This window comes from Loxodonta africana, chromosome 24, assembly GCF_030014295.1.
Source record: "Loxodonta africana isolate mLoxAfr1 chromosome 24, mLoxAfr1.hap2, whole genome shotgun sequence".
Taxonomy (NCBI): domain Eukaryota; kingdom Metazoa; phylum Chordata; class Mammalia; order Proboscidea; family Elephantidae; genus Loxodonta; species Loxodonta africana.
Genome location: NC_087365.1, coordinates 21,502,415 through 21,522,580, shown reverse-complemented (window position 1 = coordinate 21,522,580; position 20,166 = coordinate 21,502,415). Strand labels below are relative to the sequence as shown.

Below are 20,166 nucleotides of genomic sequence, written 5' to 3'. Positions count from 1 at the left end.
TCTGTCAATTGGAGGAAAAAATAAAAAGTCAGTAACACCCTGCAAATCTTAACCTCTGTGTGGGAAAATGTTCCTGACAGGGTATTTCAGAATTATCATGATGCAAGTAGATACTGTTTTATCTAAAAAAGTTCACTGGCTCTGTGAGCTGCCTAAGCTACTGATACATTCCAGTAAAGACAACATCTGCATCACATTTATAAAAAAGACGTGTGAGGAGACAGTGGCGTCACTAGAGGGGCGTCAGGGGTGCGGACCACACCAGGCGACACGGTCAGTGAGGGTGATACCAAGATGACTGTCTATAAAATTTTGCAAAGTGTTCCAGCAGAAGTGTATTATTTTTTATTAAAAATCCCCAGTTTGTCATAACAACAAAAACATTTTTCCTAAGCACAGCTTACATGTATCAATATCCCTACAAGGCTAAAACTCTATGCTAATTTACTTTTTGAACCTCCTAATGCACTCCAGTCAGAGCTGTCATTGTTACCCAATTACAATGAAGCTTTGAACTATATGGTTTTGTCTACATGAGCTGCAAGCACACTCTGTTGTTTTCGTTGCTGCTGGTGTTTTTATAGTGGCTGATTTATGAAAATTTTCTGGTGTTTCAGCTACAATATTGTGATAATTAGCGTGGGGGGGGGAGTGACACCATGAGCTACCGCATTGGGTGACACCAACTCTAATGGCACCACTGTAAGGAGAAGCACTGGATTTGAAGGAAACTTGTTATCTATTTTTTTTTTTAGATGAAAATGTTGACTTCAAGGAATTGATGGAGATTCACCCTGAAAATAAATTAATATCTTTTCTTTGCAATGAAACTTGAATAAAAAAAAAAAACTAATAAGGCATAAAAAAATGAGTTTGCTGTGCCTTCAAAGAATTTTTTTTTTCAAAGAAAAGGTAGCTTTGTCCTTGTGAAGCTCAACCATATGAATGTCACTTAAGTATAACAAGGAATCCATCTCTTTCGTTTCCACTATTGTCCTGAGCATTAATGGAAAGACTTTCACAAGCCTGTTTCTTCGTACGAATGATTGATTCAAGTTACATCTAGATAACTGCAACTCGGATTGAGAGGATTGCATTAAGTGCTGGGAACAAAATTAACCTAATAAACAAACTGTTCAATAAATCTAAAATCCAATAAAGATATATTTCATGGGGATGAGAAACAAGTAAGGTATACTGTCTGCACTAAAAATGCTTTTGGTATCAAAAATGAAATCTAGAGGTCTTGAAAAGATGCTTTATTTTGTGGATATCCAACATAGTAATACTGTAGTTTTTCTTTTAAAGTCAAAATAACGAGTGAGGGTTCAAGGTGACATTTAACTCTTTTTATAATAAATAGTCCTTTACCCTTTGTTCCTCTCTTCCACTAATTGCTAATGTTTTAAATGGTGTATTATAATTACAGTAACACGTGCTACGATTGAGTCCTTGCTTCTAAGGTGTAGAACAGTCTTTATTTTCTTCAATGACCTATTACCTAGGAATGGGCATCTCTAGTTGAGCTTTAACAAGAGCAGAACTGGACTTTTTTTTGCAACAGACATGAACTAATTTAATTATAAATCTTGATTGCAAGAAAATGAGCTGATCAATCTTTATTTTGCAACTCTTATGGGAATCGATATGATCTAGAACTTATCTTAAATGTACAGATAAAATACAGCTCCCAGAATTTCTTAACTGGTCCAGTTAATTCCAACTATGAGGTCACATCTAGAATATTCTCTGCTGAAAGCAGGCCTTGGGTGACAGCTTAGCAAAAAATGAAATTCAAAGCATAAGTCGCCTCTTTTTTTTTTTTTCTAAGCAATACTCTTTAGTGTTCTCCAACAGAGAAATGAAAGTTTTGCAGAGTTATAGAGATTTTTTTTTTTTTTGTAAAAATTTCAAAGAACTTGTATCAATTGCAGAGACCAAGAAATGCATTTGAGTAGGCAAACCCTTCAATAAATGAGGAGAAACTCAGACATAAATTCCTTGACAGACTAGTTTTTGGGGAAGGGGTGACTTGGATGTACTTTGTTTATAGGTTTTTGTTGTTATTATTTTGACTTTGTTTTTAATTTTTGAAGTAAAACTTTTATTTTCCCAGACCTGAGAGTAACTTACCCCAGAAACAACAACTTTTTTAGACACCTGTTTCTATTAAATTCTTTCCACCAGTAAGGTCATTTAAAAACTTGATGCCTTTGCTGCTTGTCCTTCCAGGTAATACTGGCTTTGCGTATTCCTTGATGTCTCCTCTGCTGAAAACAGCTGAGGACAGCTCTTGGCACTTGAAGAGACAAATATCTTTTTCAGCATACCCCTCACAGCTCAATATGCTCAGTCATGAGGAATGGGGCTGTAAGTGGGGTCCTGGGTGGTGCAAATGGTTAACACATTGGAGGTTCAGATCCACCCAGAAATGCCTTGGAAGGAAGGCCTGGCAGCCACTGAAAACCCAAGGAGCACAGTTCTATTCTGACCCATATGGGGCTGCCATAAGTCAGAGTTGATTCCACTGTAATTTTTTTTTTTTTTTTTGGAGGGGGGTGGGCAGTTCCATACAGCCAAGTCAGCTTAGGATGTTGTGTTCAAAAAAAGGAAACACGAAATTTTTTCTCAAAGGAAAATGCTAACATAACCAAGTTTGGTGGTAGTAAAAATGAAATAGATCAAGAAAATGTGTAGTTTTAAGGAAAAATACAATAGTGGAAAAGCCAATTCGTTCTCAAGTCTTTTCCCATTAAAAGCTATAGTAGTAAAAATATTGGTAGAATCTAATCACCGATCCTGAGAATGATTTTTCTCTTTCAAGTATCCAAAAATAAATTGAAAGCACTGATAAAATCTATTTTCTTTTATAACCTTGCCTCAACGGTCTTCAGAAACTGTGATGCAATTACTGTCAGTCCCCAGATTATGAACAAGTTCCTAAGTCTGTCTTTAAGTCGCATTTGTGGGTTAAGTTGAAACAGGTGTGGTTCATATCTAACATCAGTTAATCAAATGTTTGTCTTCATATATAGTATACGGTGTACCTTTCTATGCATAAAAAACACTTCCAGGTAACTAAAATATCTTTAACATAATAATACAATAGTAGTATAATATTTCAATGTGTGTTGCAAAGTAGCACTCAGTTTGTTATTATGGACCATTGTATGGTCTTCAAATTTTTGATATAATAGGCTTAGTATAATAGGGTTGATTCGTAATTAGGTGTTGTACGTAACCTGAGGACTGCCTGTAATAATTTCACAGAACAGCTGGTATCATTCTTGAATTAGCCTTCACAAAAAGCCCATTCTTCCTGAACATTCTCCTTTAATCTTTTGTTTATAAATGTTAGAATGCTAAAAACTTCCCTTTTTTGCTATTATTATTTATTTCTGAAATTTTTATTTTTCCGCTCCTTTTCTGGGTAATGTAAATTGTGGTAGTTATTTGATCTTTCGAGAGGACTTGATGTACTTAATAAGTTCTCGACTTGTTAGTCGAGTTGAGGTTTCAGTTATATTGGGCACAGCTTTGAAACGGTTTTCTCTCTTCATAACTTACCTGAAAATGTTTCTCTTCCTGTAGTCAAACAGAGGAGAAAGTTTTATTAACTAAGGAGAGGAAAATGAATGGCGCCACATAAAGAAATTTGGCAGGAAAGTTTTTATTTCTTTTTTTATTGCGCTATTTTTTTATTTTGACTCTTTGTAAGAATGGCTTGTATAAAAACTTCAGAAGGGAGGTCAGAATAACCAGCCTAAGGAAGCAACCAGTGCCTGTTGGCCCAGCATTTAGCATAATAAAAAAGCAAGTCTACTCCTCGCTGGGAAACCTGGCTGCAAATCTGCTAAGTGATTCATTTGACGCTACTTTTCTGCACGGACTTCATAATTCCTTCTAGTCCTGTTCTATGGGGGGAAATAAATGCAGCCAAGCTGATAAAGCCCTGTTTTAGGTTTTACTTTGGGTACCAAAAGGTTTGGAAACCTCCTCTTCCCAGCGGGACTAGATCTCCAAAGGATCCTGACTTCTGGTGTCCCGTATACTGCAACTGTCTCTGAGAAGACTGCGTCAGGCCCCAACGTACAGATACCAGAATGTTCTTGGGATAGGACTGAAATTTACATATTTGTGGCAGGTGCACTATTTTACTCACTGTAGCCACCTATCCCTTTACGTCTGTGCTTAATGTTGGAGAACATCCACGCTGTGAGTGACTACGTTTCTGCCCAAGTACTCCATGGCATTGTTGTATTTTGATTCTATGAGGATTACCATCTTCATCTTAATGTCTCCATGAATTAGGGGAGGGATGGAGGTTTTCATTTCAATATGTGTGTCTTATTTGCCTAGTGCTGCTGTAACAGAAGTATTACAAGTGGCTGGCTGCAAAGGTCACAAATTTATTTCATCACAGTCCTGGAGGCTTAAAGTCCAAATCAGGGTCTCAGCCTGTCAATTACTTCCTTGTCAGGAGCCGAGGCCTTCCTTGATTCGTTGGCTTGTAGACAGTATTCACATGGGGTCTGTCTTCCACAGTTTGTGTGTGTGTGTGTATCTGCATCTAATCTGCTCTTTTTATAACTCAGAAGTGTTTAGATTTAGAACCCATCCTACCTGGGTATGATCTAATTACCTTAACAAAGAAACCATCTGCAAGTACAAAGGCCTATAATGAAACACATATGTTTGGCGAACACAATTTAATCCACAGAAATGTGATTCTGGAATGATGTGAGAAAACAAAATCTGCTACTGAAAGAGCACTTGACTGAGAGCCATAAGTCTGGACCTGGAAATTCCCTGCTCCACAACCTTTAGCCAAGCTGCTTCGTCTCTCTTGGACTTGTGGTTGGGGGAATTAGGATATGAGGGCTTCAGTTCATATCATTTCCTAGTAAGAATATAAGGCAAGTTTGCTTTGAAGTCATTCTAGATAGAATTCTTTTAAAATTATATCACCATGCTAGGATCTCTAGTTACAGATTAATTTTTTTTCTATCACTTATTACACAGGACCCCAAGTTACGTGAACTTTTGGATGTGGGGAACATCGGACGCCTGGAACATCGCATGATAACAGTGGTGTATGGGCCGGACTTGGTTAACATCTCCCATTTGAATCTCGTGGCTTTTCAAGAAGAAGTGGCCAAGGTATGTTGAATGGAAACTTAGGAAGTATATCGCATTGATCTGAATTCTTGTTATCTTGTACTGACGCCTGTGAAAGAGCTTTTAGACTAAATAGATTACCATTTAGTATAAAAAAACTCTGCTGCCAAATGTAGGTGTAATTCAAACAATTCTAAATAATGATGTCTAAATAGGGTCGCTATGAGCCAGAATCGACTCGACAGCACTCGGTTTGGTTTTTTGTTTTGTTTTTACTTAGATGTATGAAGATTTTTGCCTTCAGAATAAGGCATTGGGTATAATTCCTTTGCAAAAGAAAATGTAGACGATATTTCACCTAAACGTCTGATCCCGAGTCATTCTGTCTTAGCCTCATCCAATACCTCCTTTCCAACCTTCTCCTTGAGGGCAGACATCTTCAGCATCTTTTTAACTCCTTTTTCCCCTCATAACACCTAGCCTACATCCATGCCCATAGTACTTGCTCAATTAATACGTGAAAAAAAGAAAAAATAATTTAACTATTATTTATTCAGCTAAAAAATAGCTGGCCACTCCATCAAAGAACTGCTGATCTACTAACAGAGTAGGATTTTCAGATACATACTGAAATAACTAGACTACGAGGAACCATATATCAAACCAGGAACTGTGAACTTATAGACTCAACCTGGACTCAAGTGTGATCCTTTGTCTAGATGTGTCCGATTGCCATTAAAAGAGTATGGAAATGTACATTAAATAAGAATTTTCTTTTTCCATATTTATAGTTTATAGTATAGTATTGATGATTCTTAGCCTTCAAATAATTTGCTACAAGAGTTTAGAATATGAATCTAAGAATACTTTGAAGCCTGCATGTCATCATATATGTTACCATATAGAGCTTTTCATAGATCACAATTACTGGGTCATGTCACCTCAGTGTCTATTGTCTGTTCATGTGGCCTGTGATAGTTTAACTCTCAATGCTCTGTCAAACTTCTGAGCTACACAGGATGTACTGACCCAGCCTCTAATTTGTTAGTGATTATGGTTTATTTCCAACATTTATATAACATAACGTCCACTTCAACTCCTATAAGTATTGTTGTTGTTGTTGTTTGGTACCGTGGAGTTGGTTCCCACTCAGCGACCCTATGTACAGCAGAATGAAACACTGCCTGGTCCTGAGCCATCCTCACAATTGCTGTTATTTTTAAGCCCATTATTGCAGCCACTGTGTCAATCCATGCCTTTGAGGGTCTTCCTCTTTTTTGCCGACCCTCTACCAAGCATGATGTCCTTTTCTAGGGACTGATTGCTCCTGACAGCATGTCCAAAGTATGTGAGACATAGTCTCACCATCCTTGCTTCTAAAGAGCATTCTAGTTGTACTTCTTCCAAGACAGATTTGTTCATTCTTTTGGCAGTCCATGGTATAGTCAATATTCTTATCCAATACCACATTTCAAAGGGATCAATTCTTCTTCGATCTTCCTTATTTATCGTCCAGCTTATAATGGAATGAATAAATGGCAACCACTTTTAACACTCTGAGATCTTTAGAAAATACTCTACAAGAATGTGTTACAAGCCTAATCTATTTTCTTTCTTTTCAAACCACGCTACCCATTTTTGCTTCTATAGTATAATTTACGCCCAGCAAAATTTCAGTTCAGTGAAACGTTGTCTGTGTGATAGCATTGTATTTGCCTTTCAATAGCGCTTATTCTGGCATCCTGTTGATAGCCTGTTGAGTTGTAGAGTTCATTTTTCAGTATATGGATGGATGATTGAATGAAGTGATGACTTTAAGTAAACAAATACAAAATATTTGCAAGAGATTTGCAAAATCTCTTTCCCCAAATGTAATCATATTCCCTAAAAAGTGACAAATCCATAAGATTAACTAAATCTCAATTAAAAAAAAAAAAAACTTTTGATAAATGACAATTACTTTCAGGGAGGCTTATACTAAGAGTAAATATAGATTTTACACTGCAAATTGCAAAGCAATCTGGAAATCTTATATGGCATTAAACTTTTCTGTAGTTATGTTTAAGACATACATAATTTCTCCCTCTCTTTGGGTTCCTACCCACTAATTTTCCTTAGGGATTTTGATTTCTGAGCCCTGTAATATTCCCCATCAGAACTGTATTTATAGAGATTTTTCCAGCTGCTATTTGATGTTCTGGTATAACTAATAACACTACAGAATATGTCTCGCATTCCCTGGCTGTGATATTCTGTAGGGTTTTTTTCCCCCACTGAAATTGCTCAATCAGAGGTTAAGATTTGCAAACACCATTTGACTCTGAAAGCTTACTTTTCATACTTCCAAGAGTCAGTACTTTCTCACCTTCTATTTCCTCTCTGAGGTCAACATTCATGATGCCTAAGGAGACAGTCTCTCTCATGTAGAATGCCCAGCCATGACAGACAGCTTCTTTGAAAACCAAATTTGTTTTCAGATGTTGTTTACAAATGGAGCCAAGCTCATGCATTCATTCAACACACACTTTTTGGCTGCCTGCTCTGTGCCAGCCACAGTGCAGTTAGGGATACAGCAATGATCCAAACCAAGCCTTTCGTTCCGAGAGCCAGCATCCTAGTGGAAATACACAGATACATCATGATTAAGCACTAACTGTTTCCCATGTCAGATGGAGCCCTGTGTGGACGAATAAAGCAGGAGGAGAGAGAGCACGAGGGTGGGGGAAGGGAATTACATCTTTATGGGCTGGTCAGAGAAGGCAGAGATCTGAAGAAAGTTGCTCAATTGCAACAATATTATAGCAGATTTTAGGGAAATCTCTAGGATCAATTAAATTTTGAAATCAGAACTAGAACGTCTACTATCCTGAAGATACTTATTCCAGGATTTACATGCCTTTTTTTTTTTCCTTCCTTAAGTCACTGGTAATTGAATTTGTTATGTATTCTTTAAAACAAGTGACTCCTTTAAGAGATGGACATGATGGGAAAATTGTCTTTCAATTTCTCCTGCAGTTGGACTGAAAATGTGATCTCTTGCAATTGAACAAAAATCATACTTTTATTAACCAGCACGATTTGCCAGCCTCGTTGTACCCTAAGGAAAAACCCTCCCTTCTCCTTCTGGGGGCATCTCCCTTTAGCTTGGGAAATAGGTGATTTGTTTCACATTTGCCCTTTGAGTGGCACACCTCTCCCTGTGCCTTTCTGTCCCCTTGGGGACCAATGGACACATTCGAGCTTGTTAGCACCTGGAACTCCTGGCCTTCAGTCCCCCTCCCTAGAATGTCCCTGACTCTCTCCAGGACCTCAGGGGAGGAGGTAAACGTAGCCAGCCTTCTCTTTACTCACCTAATCTGGTTTTCAACAGTGCAGCCACTTACAGCCACATGACCTATGGCAAGGTTAGAAGAATCAGCAAAGGAAACAAAAACAAAGAAAGGGAAAAATACAACTGTATGATAAACATGGCTGTGCCCATGAACTGAGGAAAAAGAACAGAGGTAAAACCTTGACAAGCCTTAATCAGGGGATACATTCCAATAGCCAGCCTGCTTCCCACTTTTCACCATGACTGAATCATCCTTCAAGATCACCACAGTGCAAATCTCTAGCCTCATTCAGGGGAGTATCTCTCTACCCACTATTATTTTCCATCTCAGGGTACACCCTGGAAGTAAATGCCCACAGGAATTGAAGTCTCACTCTTCACCTGTCTGTCCTTTGCCTTCTGCAGGATGGCACAACATAGAATCTGGACTTCTCGTTTCTCCAGTCTGGAAGGGACTTTGGCTCTCCCGATCATGGGGTGGTCTCCCTTGATATCCTCACCAGTGAGGATACTGATACTTTTTCTCATTCTGCCTGTTCATCCAGCAGTTAACTCTTGGAACAGACACACATCAAATACAAACTCTCAGAAAGAAAATAGCAGGACTGAAGCAGTTAATGTTCCTAGCTGCATTCATTCCCCAGGGTCAAGGCAGGGAGGAGTGGAGGAGATTGTAGCAACTCAAGGTCCACAGTTGCCATTTTGCTTTTGAATTGAGTTTAGCTGCTCTTCAGCTCCTACCAATTGTTACGTCTGGAAGTGTGGTTCCCAACTTCTGTATGTATCAGAACGACTTGGAGGGCTTGGTAAAACCAAAATTCTAACAAGAGTTTCTGCTTCTATAGGTCTGGGGTGGAGCCTGAGTGTTTGCATTTCAAACAAGCTCCCAGGTGCTAACACTGCTGGTCCAGGGATCACAAGTTGAGATCTCTCTCCCTTAGAAGAATGTGGACGGTGTTGACAGATCTTTGGGTTTACTTCTAAAAGAAGCTGGAAAATGCATATGAAATGTTATATATTGGCAACAATTGTTTTAAAAAACTATGTGAGCCAAACAAACACAATCATGGATTGAATAAGACTTGGGGGTATCATTTGGCAGCCTTTTGGTCAAGATTATGTTAAGGAAAACAAAACAAAACGTGGTTATAAATAAAACCTAAGGCCTCACTCAGTCTTTGAGCACAATGGAGAGAGCACGTAATATTATTTAATAGAATCATCACTCCCTAGTGTTACCGGTCCTCCAGGTCTCACTCAGCGTGACACTGAGACATGAGTTGGGTGAAAGAGAAAGAAGAAAGCTTTATTTGGTTGGTCAAGCAAAGGAGAACATCGGGACCTGCGTCACCAAGATGGCTCACCCATCGGCAGGCACAGGGGTTTATATGGGGAGGAAAACAGAGTGGGGGCTCATCTTAAGAATGTGTTCAGAATTGTGGTCCATCGGGATTAGTAGGCAACTTCTGTGATGATGTCGACATCATTGAATCAACGCAGCTGTACTGGCGTTCAGGACTCACAAGATGGCCACGGCGAAGGGTAAATGGTGGCTTAGCTCCTCCCTGCTGCTATCTAGTGGCTGCCTGTTTCAGCTACCCATCTCACTACCACATTTGTTCATTCTCCAACTTCCAAACCATCTCTACAGTCCTCTGGGAGCCTAAGAAACTTGACCTTTTACTGTAACATTTTCAAAGAACAGAGAGCCATCTACCCGTTAATGTTTACCATGGACATTGTAAAAATGCTTTGTAACAGCTACATTTCTGTACCTCATATTGGATCGTTTTCTCGACCAGAGCATTCCCATACCCTATAAGGGGAAAGGACACAGAATAATATAAAAGGCAATCCTCTGGATGCCTCCAGGCTCTGTTTTCAAACATGTAACTTGAAAATTAAACCATTCATTGTTCCAAGATAATAAGGGAGACAGTTTTCAAAACATGACTTAAGTGAGATAAATTAAAAGTCAAGGAAAGCACAAATACTACAGTGTATATTACAAGCACAATTTAAAATATTCAACCTGTTACTAAACAAACATAAACCAAGCAAGCAAGAAATTCCTGCTGGAATGAATAAATATGGGCCATTTGCTTGCTGCAGAAAATAAGTATTTCTCCCAGCAAGGCCACAAATTTTATTTTTGTGGGAAGGAACTAAGCAGGTCTCTGTCCCTACTGATAACATGAGCCCTGAGATTGGGGCTCCAGGAGAGAGCACAGTAAAGGGTAGAGGGCACTAGCCCAGAAACCCAAGAGGGCACTAGAGGAAGAGGCTATAAATCAGAATGGTTAACTGGATTCTTCTGCCAAATTGAAGACGCCTTCAAGCCCCTCGTTGACTCTTTGGGTAGATTCCTTGTCGGCCAAATGATGAGCTTGGGTTCATTCACTTGTTCATTTATTCAACAATATTTTATTAGGCCCTCTGCAATGTGCCAAGCTCTGTTCTAAATGCTGAGATGAGATAAAGCAGTGAGCAAAACAGATGAGCCCTACAAGACCCCTGCACATGTAGAGCATACATTCTAATGAGACAGAATAAATAAAATAAATAGGTTAGTTTTTTAAGCTTTTGCCTTTTTTCCTTTATGAGATAAGGCTTCCAAGCATAATTATGATTTTCCTGTGTGATAGTTAGGGAGCCCTGATAGGTTTGTTTAGTTTTTCTGTGTCATATTCGGAAAAACCAGAGAGTTCCCATGTAACCTAATGGAAAGGTACCAGGAATCAGTTATCTACCTAGTTCTCAGTACCATACTGTCATACCAAAGGGCAGCTCGCCTCATTGGTGGATTGTATTGCCAGATCGTATTTTTCAAAATCCATATTACCAACCAAAAATTTAAACACACTCAATTAGTAAGCATGCATTCTAATACTAAAAACACGTATCATCAAAAATTAAAAATAAATAAATAAAAATTTGGTAACAAAAGGGTTAAAGGAAGAACTGATGGCATGTGCTATTGAATGTGAGAGGAGGAGAGGAAGCTAGGATTATGTCAGAGTTTTGGCTCAAAAACCAGAAGGATGGAAATACTATTTACTGACATAGAAAAAATTAAGATGAAGCATGTTCGAGGGTATATAGTAGGGGTTCCGTTTTGGCTGTTATGTTTGAGGTTTTGAGTTGAAACCAAAGTGGACATGTTGAGTAGGCAGTTGGATATATGAGTCTGGAGTTGAGTGCCAAATAAATAAATTTGGGAGGCTTCGGGTTATCGATGATAGTATCTAATGAGACTCGATGAGATCAACCAGGAAGTGACTCTAGAGAGAGAAGAGGTACAAGAACTGAGTCTTTGATGATCCAACATTAAAAAATTAAGAGGTAAGAATCAGAAAAAGGAGGCTGAGAAGAAGTAGCTGGTAGCAGGAGTAGCTGGTAGGAGAAGTAGCAGAGCAAAGAGGCAAGTAGTGTTATTGGAAGCCAGGTGAAGAAAGGGCTTCAAGGAGAAGAGAGTCATCAGCTGGGTCAAACGCTGTCCATAGGTCAAATAGGATGAGGACCACAAATAGACCATTGGATATATTTACATAGAAGAGCCTTGTGGCTCAGTGGTTAAAGTGCTTGGCTGCTAACCAAAAGATCAGTGGTTTGAACCCACTGCTATGGTAGAAAGATATGGCAGTCTGCTTCTGTGAAAGATTTACAGCCTTAGAAACCCTGTGGGGCAGTTCTACTCTGTCCTGTTGGGTTGCTATGAGTCAGAGTTGACTCAACGGCAGTGGGTTTGGTTTTTTTGACCTTGATTAGGCAGTCTCAGAGGATTGGCGGGGTTAAAAGCCTGATTGGCATGGGTATAGCTAATACTGGAGGACACCAATTAGAGAGACCAAAAGAGATTGCTTTTTTGAGAACTTTGATGTAAAGAGCAACAGAAAAATGGGAAGGCTGATAGAAGAAGGAAGTGAGGTCAAGAGATGGTTTAGATGAGAGAAACAGCAATGTGTTTATAGACTGGTGGGAATGATCCTGCAGAGGGAAACAGGAAAAATTGTTGGAGCATATCCTTGAGTAGAGAAGAGAAGTAAGGTCTAGTGCCCAGTAACAGAGCTCAGTCAATTACAGCTCCGGGGTCAAGACCTGTTTACATAAATAAAGTTTTATTGGAACACAGCAGCACCTATATGTTTACATATTGCCCACGGTTGCTTTAACCTGGCAGAGTTGAGTAGCTGCAACAGAGACTGTATGGCCCATATAGCCTGATATTTACTATCTGGGCCTTAACAGAGAAAGTGTGCTGATCCTTGTCCCAGTGCACAAATGGAAGAGCTGGGCTTAGCCAGGAGCAAGGGCATTCCATCCCTAAGGAAAGGAAAGGTGGAGTACCTTGGCAGAGATGCTGGTATGTGTGGTGGAGAGAGTTGTAGGAGTTCTCTGATTGCTTCTATTTCCTCAATGATAAAAGAGAGAAGTCATTAGCTGAGAGTAAGGCTTGAGCACTTGTTGGTGAATTTCTTTGAAGGCCTGGTGGGTAAGGCTAACATGGACCTTAAAAGACAGATCATCTACATCTGACCACAAAAATAGTGTGGATTTGAGCCGGTTGACCAATTCATGGAATCGTGCCAATATTTCAAATGGTCAAGGTACCTAAAGATAAGTTTTCTCCTGCCTGCCCAATTTCATCCCTCCCCTCTCCCAATATTGCGTTTTCCTTGTGAGGGACTACAGAGAAATAGACTTTTAGTTGTGTGCACCACTCCCTGCAGTTATGCAGCCTAAACAGCATTGTGTAGGCTGCAAAACACAGATTGCTCTGAGCTAGGGGCCAGGCTTCCCAGGTGCCATGTGCTGGCATTTGTTTACCTTGAGGTCTCAGGGATCTGCTGTGCAGCTGTTGGGATAGCCTTCGTCATCTGGAGATTCTCCGCAAAGAATGAAGTTAGCCTCATGCTTTAGCCCAGAGGAGTCTCAGGGTACAAAGGCAGCAGAGGTGAAGCCGTCCGTGCTTTGGATTTAGAAAACTAAAAGGTTTTGGAGCATGTCATCCTCTGGTCCCCCTTCCAGTCATCCATGAATGAAAACTGACAGTATGTTATTTAGGAAAGATGGAGGTGATGTTCCAGAAAAGACAAGGCCTTGTGCATTAGGTGATGAGACTGGAAAGACAGAGACCTGGTGGCTGGGCCAGTGGAAACTCACTTCCTTACCTCACTCCTGGTCCTTGTTTAGTGCAATATATTAGCAAGATGGACTAGCACCCCAAGACAGAGACAAGATTTGAGTTTCAGGTTCTGATGTTGTTATTAGTTGTCGCCCAGGCTGCTCTGACTCATGACAACCCTGTGTACAACAGAACAAAATGTCCCATCCTGCACCATCTTCATGATCACTGGTATGTTTAAGTTCATTCTTGTGGTCAATGTATATTTTAAGTGCCTTCCAATCTAGGCAGTTCATCTGCCAGCATTATATTGGCTAATATTCTGTTGTGATCCATAGGGTTTTCTTTGGTTAATTTTCAGAAGCAATTCATCAGGCCTTTGTTCCTAGTCTACCTTAGTCTGGAAGCTCTGCTGAAACCTGTCCACCATGTGTGACCCTGCTGGTATTTGAAATACTGGTGGCATAGTTTCCAGCATCATAGCAACATAAGACACCACAGTACAACAAACTGACAGATGGGTGTGGCAGATTCTGGTATTAAGTCCTAAATATTTTGACATTGGTAGGCCTCCTGGGTAGGCACAGTGTTGAACCACTGTCCAGTGTGGCAACTTCAGCCCAGATGTTGCTCCAGTGGGTTGAGAAGGAGGGGACTGGCCAGCAAGGAGCTAGTAGTTAAGATGGCAGAGTCTTACGGGGAAATTTTGGGTTCACTTCTTCACACAAGGATTGCAGATACCATTATTTTCAGTTCTTACTTCTTTAAACACTAAATTCTCTTAAGCATTTATAAATAGGAAAAGCTAAACAAATAAATTAGTTTTTAGCCATATTACTAGGATGAACTCAGCCAGATTTTTAAAATCTTTTTATTAAAATAGAACAAACACAGAAAAGTGCATACATAGATCATAACCGTATGCCTTGATGGATTTTTACAAAGGGAACATACCATGTAATCAGCACCCAGATCAAGAAGCAAAGCATCACCAGCACCCCAAGAGTCTACCCTATTCTGGCTTCTCCCATTATAGATTAGTTGTACCTGTTTTTTAAATTTATATAAATGGAGCATACAATATGTATTCTTTTTGGTCTGATGCTATTTGTCAATATTACCTTATGAGATTCTTCTATATTTTGCATGTGGTTATAGTTTGCTTATTCATCTTGCTAAATAGTATTCCACAGTTTATCTATTCTACAACTGATGGACATTTAGGCAGTTTCCAGTTTAGATCAATTACAAATGATGTTGCTACAAACACATGCCTTTCTGTGGGGTATGTACCTAGGAGTGTAATTGCTGGTCATAGATCTTCATAGCTTCAGCTTTGATGTTGTTGTTGTTAGCTGCTGTCAAGTCATCCCATGACTCCTGGTGACCCCACCCCATGCACAGCTGAATGAAATGCTGCCTGGTCCTGTGCCATCCTCATCATCAGTTGTGGATTGGACTGTTGTGATCTATAGGGTTTTCATTGGCTGATTTCTGGAAGTTTATCATCAGGCCTTTCTTCAGGTACTCCCAATTTCCCAAACTGGTTGAGCCAGTTTTTTTTTTTTTTTTTAATGTTAATCCACACATGCAACAACAACCAAAAATTAATAATAATAATAGAGTTTCTGTATGTTAAATTATTATGTTTTGACATGGCTGTCACACAATAAATGAGCTCTCCAAAAATATATCCTATAAACTGAACACTATCCTTGAGTGGCTGTTTTTTTTTTTTTTTTTTTTTTAGATTTTTTAAGGGACTTCTGCCACCTTTGTAGTTATTAGTGTCATAAAGAGTCTAATTCATTCATTTAAGGGTATGAACTGGGATTGTCTGAAAATTTTTCTTAGCTACATCCATGACCATGGTTTCCTTACCATCCAAATAACTTCCAACCTTTCTGAATTTCCTCACTAGCTCTCACATCTGTTTCCTTGCCCTCTTCTTCCCTGACATCTTGTTCAGGCTCTTGTCTGGTGTCATCTGTAATTGCCTCCTACCTATCTTCTCAGGATCTTCTCTTTCTTTCCAACTCTACCTGCCCATCAGCATAACAACAGTCTTAAGACAAGACTCAAACCTGATGACACTTAAAATACTTCATCATGCTCCATCGCCTACAAAATGAAGTTCCCTCTCTGTTTCATTCATTTATTCATTTAATGGAGAGGTATTTATTCCAGTACTTGGCCTGGTATGAGCCAAGTACCTCTCTGGGCACTGGGGATTCATCATTGAACAAAACAAACATTGTTCCTGCTCATAGGTGCCAAGGATTCACCACTTAGACCTTGCACCCTTGTGCTTCAGCCCTTCCCACCTACCTTCAATTATTTTGCTTTTATGATTTTAATTTTAATCCCTGCATAATTTTGTGCTTGTTTACTGACCTTCTCTATTTTGTCTACCATGAACAATTCTAATCCTCCTCAGGAATTTAGCTTAAATACAGCTCATACCCATCTCCTTCTCCATCCCAAGGCTTCCGTGACCCTTCCCTCCTCCATTCTATGATAAACCTCACGCATATTTGTTATTGCGTTTATCATGTTGTAATTATCCGTCAGTGTGTCTGATAGCCTCTGCTGAGTGTGCGCTTTGCTTTAAGTCAGAAAAAATAGGGTGGTCATTTTTGAATTCTCAGGATCTAGTTTGATCCTTGATGTGTATAAAGTAGGTGCTTAATGTGTGTTTGGGGGACAAAGCATGGGATAAAGGAAGGAAGAAAGGTCTATTGTAGTCCTTGAAGGCAATTGATTGGTCCTTTAAAATTCTAGAGCCATGGAAACTTTGAACATCATATACTCTTTGAACATCATATCTTCTCACTTTTGAAGTTGAAGAAATTGAGAGAACTTAGAACTTAGAAAGTTCTGTCAGGCCCCTTCTTTCCAGTACAGATCTCTCTCTACAGTTTGCCAACATTCCACTAGGAAGACAGGCATGGCACTAACCACAATGGCTTCCACCCTCATTTCTTCTTTCCTCAGTTCCAATCTTGTTCCCACAGAGAATGTTAGTTACTGTTATCCCCTCTACTCATCAGTTACCACGTACTTTCTCCAGCAAATGAAAAATGACCTCTGTTTGCCAAAAAGTTGAGGCCTTTAGGCTGTGGAAGTGAGAGAATGTGCAACAGAAAGGGGACTTTAAAAAGAAAGAAATTAGAATCTACAGAATGACACTGGAAATGAGAAGAAAAAGAGGAACCAGTGAAGGGGCCAGCCACAGCCAGTTTTGTCTGGGCTGTTCCTATTATAGAATTTGATCCACCAAAAAATTGGGAGTTGTCCTAGACATTCCTCCAAATTAATAGTATTGGTTTTTAAGACTGACCTCAAGAGACTTGACTTTCTTATATTTCTTTATATTCTGGAAACATATATATTAAATTTGAATTTTTGAACACTGTTAGAGATATTCCGTACAAAATGTACAGTTTCTCTCATTTCCTTTTGGAATTTAAGACCCATCTATGATAAGGAAATAATGGCTATATTTTGACTTGCTTTAAATGAAAGAGATTAGGAAAAAGAGAAATAAGTCACCACAAATTGTTTCAGTAATATAACTTGGACATGATGAACAACTGTTCATGACTTCCTTGGAGGCAGAATATAGGTCCCAAAAAGAGTGGTGTTTACAAATGTGAAAAGTTAGACCTCTTAGCTATTGAATTTTGTCAGATCTTTGTTCACGGATATTCCTGACCTCCTCATATTAACAAGGCAGTCCTCCTTAGGACATTCCCCACCCAGTAATAAGGAAACGTCAAGTTATCACTATGTCAATACAATTCACTTTTAGTCCTGGGATTTTTTCAGTTGTGGAATGTCCTCTTTTGGGAAACAACATTTACCTGATGTTCTGCACTTGAGTTTTGGATGGTTGTCTGGCAGGTGAAGGATGCACATCTTAAACTTTTAAAATGTGAAAATGTCACCCATCTAGAACATCTATACAAAAGTTTAAAAGTTCAGAAGTCAAAAGAGAGGCACTCATATTAAAAAAAAAAAAAGAGGAAAAAGACATCTTGGATTGAAATCTTTTTCTTACACTCAGATAAGAACAAGCAATTGCTCTTCTGGTGAGTGTGGAGAAAGTGCCTCCTGCCCTCCAGCTTTTGGGTATCTTTTCTGCATTCATTAAACAAGGGCTTCTTTTAAGCCAGGAGTCCTTGGGTATTGCAAGCTGATAAGGCACTTGGCTGCTAACTGAAAGGGTGGAGGTTTGAGTCTACACAGAATTGCCTCTGTAGAAAGGGCTGGCAACCTACTTCTGAAAAATCTATGGAGACTTGACTTTCTTACATTTCTTATGTTCTGGGAACATATATATTAAATTTGAATTTTTGAACAGCCTTCAAGATATTCTGTACAAAATGTACAGTTTCTCTCATTTCCTTTTGGAATTTAGGACGAATTCATGATAAGGAAATAATGGCTATATTTTGACTTTCCTTTAAATGAAAGTGATTAGGCAAAAGATATACAAGTTCTACTGTGGGGTCGCAATGAGTCAGAATCAATTCTGTGGCAAATGATTTTGACCTTCTGAACCAGGCAAGTGTTCAATGGTACCCGGTAAATGAGATAAGGCCAAAGCGAAGCGAAAATATAAACTTTGAGACAGAGAAAAGATTGTGATTTCAAACTATGGGCTACTGTTAGTACAAGCCAACTTTTCCCCAAAAGAGAAAGAGATGTGTAAGCAGCGGCGTCTCTCCTTTCTTTCCATCCTCTGTATAACCCAGAGACAAGCACTACCCCTTGTTTCTCTGCCTCCAGTCTTCTGATGCCTGGCAGCAGAGTAACCCTGTCATGCCTTGCCCTGAAGCAGGCACATAAGTACAAAGTAAAAATCACCATGAGTTGTGGACAGAAGATGAGCTGTAACACAATGTGGCTTCCTGGTTTATTTATTTTTTCCCTCAGTAAATAAAATATTGGGGAAAAGTACCTGACATCCTTTGAGACTCAAAGGTTGATCTGTTTTGTCTACTGCGTTGATAATGTTGTCATCTTTCGTAGTTGAACCATTCATTCATTAATTCAACAAATATGTATTATTCATCTACATGTGCCAGGCATTCTCCTGACTGTTGGGAATTTAACCAGTTGCCATCGAGTCACTTATACGCATAGTCACCCCATGTGTATTAAAGTAGAGCATTACTCCAGAGGGATTTCAATGGCTGATTTTTCAGAAGTAGATCACCAGGACTTTGTTTCAAGGCACCTCTATGTGGACTAGAACTGCCAACCTTTCAGTGAGCAGCAAAGCATGTTAAGCATTTGTACCACCTAGGGACTTTGATGGGGATATAGAAGTAACCAACAGAAATGATTACCTTGTGAAGTTTACATACCGATAGGTGTAGGCGGAATATACACAAAATATGTAAGATGGTGATGCCTACACGTCTGTCAGTTTGTTGTACTTGGTGCCTCGTGTGTTACTATGATGCTGGAAGCTATGCCACCAGTATTTCAAATACTAGCAGGATCACCCATGGTGGACAGGTTTCAGCTAAGCTTCCAGAGTAAGACAGACTAGGAAGAAGGACCTGACGGTCTACTTCTGAAAAAATTAGCTAGTGAAAACATTATGAATAGCAGCAGAACATTGTCTGATATAGTGCCAGAAGATAAGCACCCCCAGGTTTGAGGAAACCCAGAATACCAAAACAGAGTCAACCTAAATAGCATGGAATGAGTCAAGCTTTTGGGACCTTCATTTGCTGACATGGTACAACTCAAAATGAGAAAAAAAAAAAAAGCTACAAATATCCATTAATAGTAGGGACATGGAATGTATGAAGTATGACCCTAGGAAAACTGGAAATCATCAAAAATGAAATGGAATGCATAAATATCAATATCTTTGGCATTAGTGAGCCAAAATGGACTGATATTGGCCATTTTGAATCAGACAATCATATGGTCTACTATGCCAGGAATGACAAATTGAAAAGGAACAGTGTTGCATTCATCATAAAAAAGAACATTTCAAGATCTATCCTGAAGTACAACACTGTCAGTGATAGGCTAATATACATACTACTCAAAAGAAGATCAGTTAATAGTACTATTATGCAAATTTACACACCAATCACTAAGGCCAAGATGAAGAAATTGAAGATTTTTATCAACTTCTGCAGTCTAAAATTGATAAAACACGCAATCAAGATGCATTGATAATAATTAAACGGGTGATTGGAATGTGAAAGATGGAAACAAAGAAGAAGGCTAGGTAGTTGGAAAATATGTCCTTGGTGATAGAAACGATGCTGGAGATCACATGATTGACTTTTGCAAGACCAGTGACTTCATTGCAAATACCTTTTTTCACCAACATAAATGGTGACTATACACATGCTCTCACCAGGTGGAATACACAGGAATCAAATCGACTACATTTGTGGAAACAGGTGATGGAAAAGCTCCATATCATCAGTGATAACAAGGCCAGAGGCCGACTGCGGAACAGACCATCAATTGCTCATATGGAAGTTCAAGCTGGGACTGAAGAAAATCAGAGCAAGTCCATAAGAGTCAAAATACAACCTTGAGTATATCGCACCTGAGT

The 20,166-nt window shown here is 39.2% G+C and overlaps 1 protein-coding gene across 5 annotated transcripts in view; it reads left to right on the top strand.

Annotated features, from left to right (window-relative positions):
- Nucleotides 1-20,166, top strand: part of PLCB1 (phospholipase C beta 1) — an 845,524-nt gene that overhangs the window by 533,836 nt on the left and 291,522 nt on the right. For all 5 annotated transcript variants that reach the window (XM_064275782.1, XM_064275783.1, XM_064275785.1 and 2 more), the window contains exon 4: nucleotides 5,023-5,160. In XM_064275782.1, coding sequence (XP_064131852.1) covers nucleotides 5,023-5,160 — 138 coding nt within the window. The remainder of the gene's footprint in view (nucleotides 1-5,022; nucleotides 5,161-20,166) is intronic.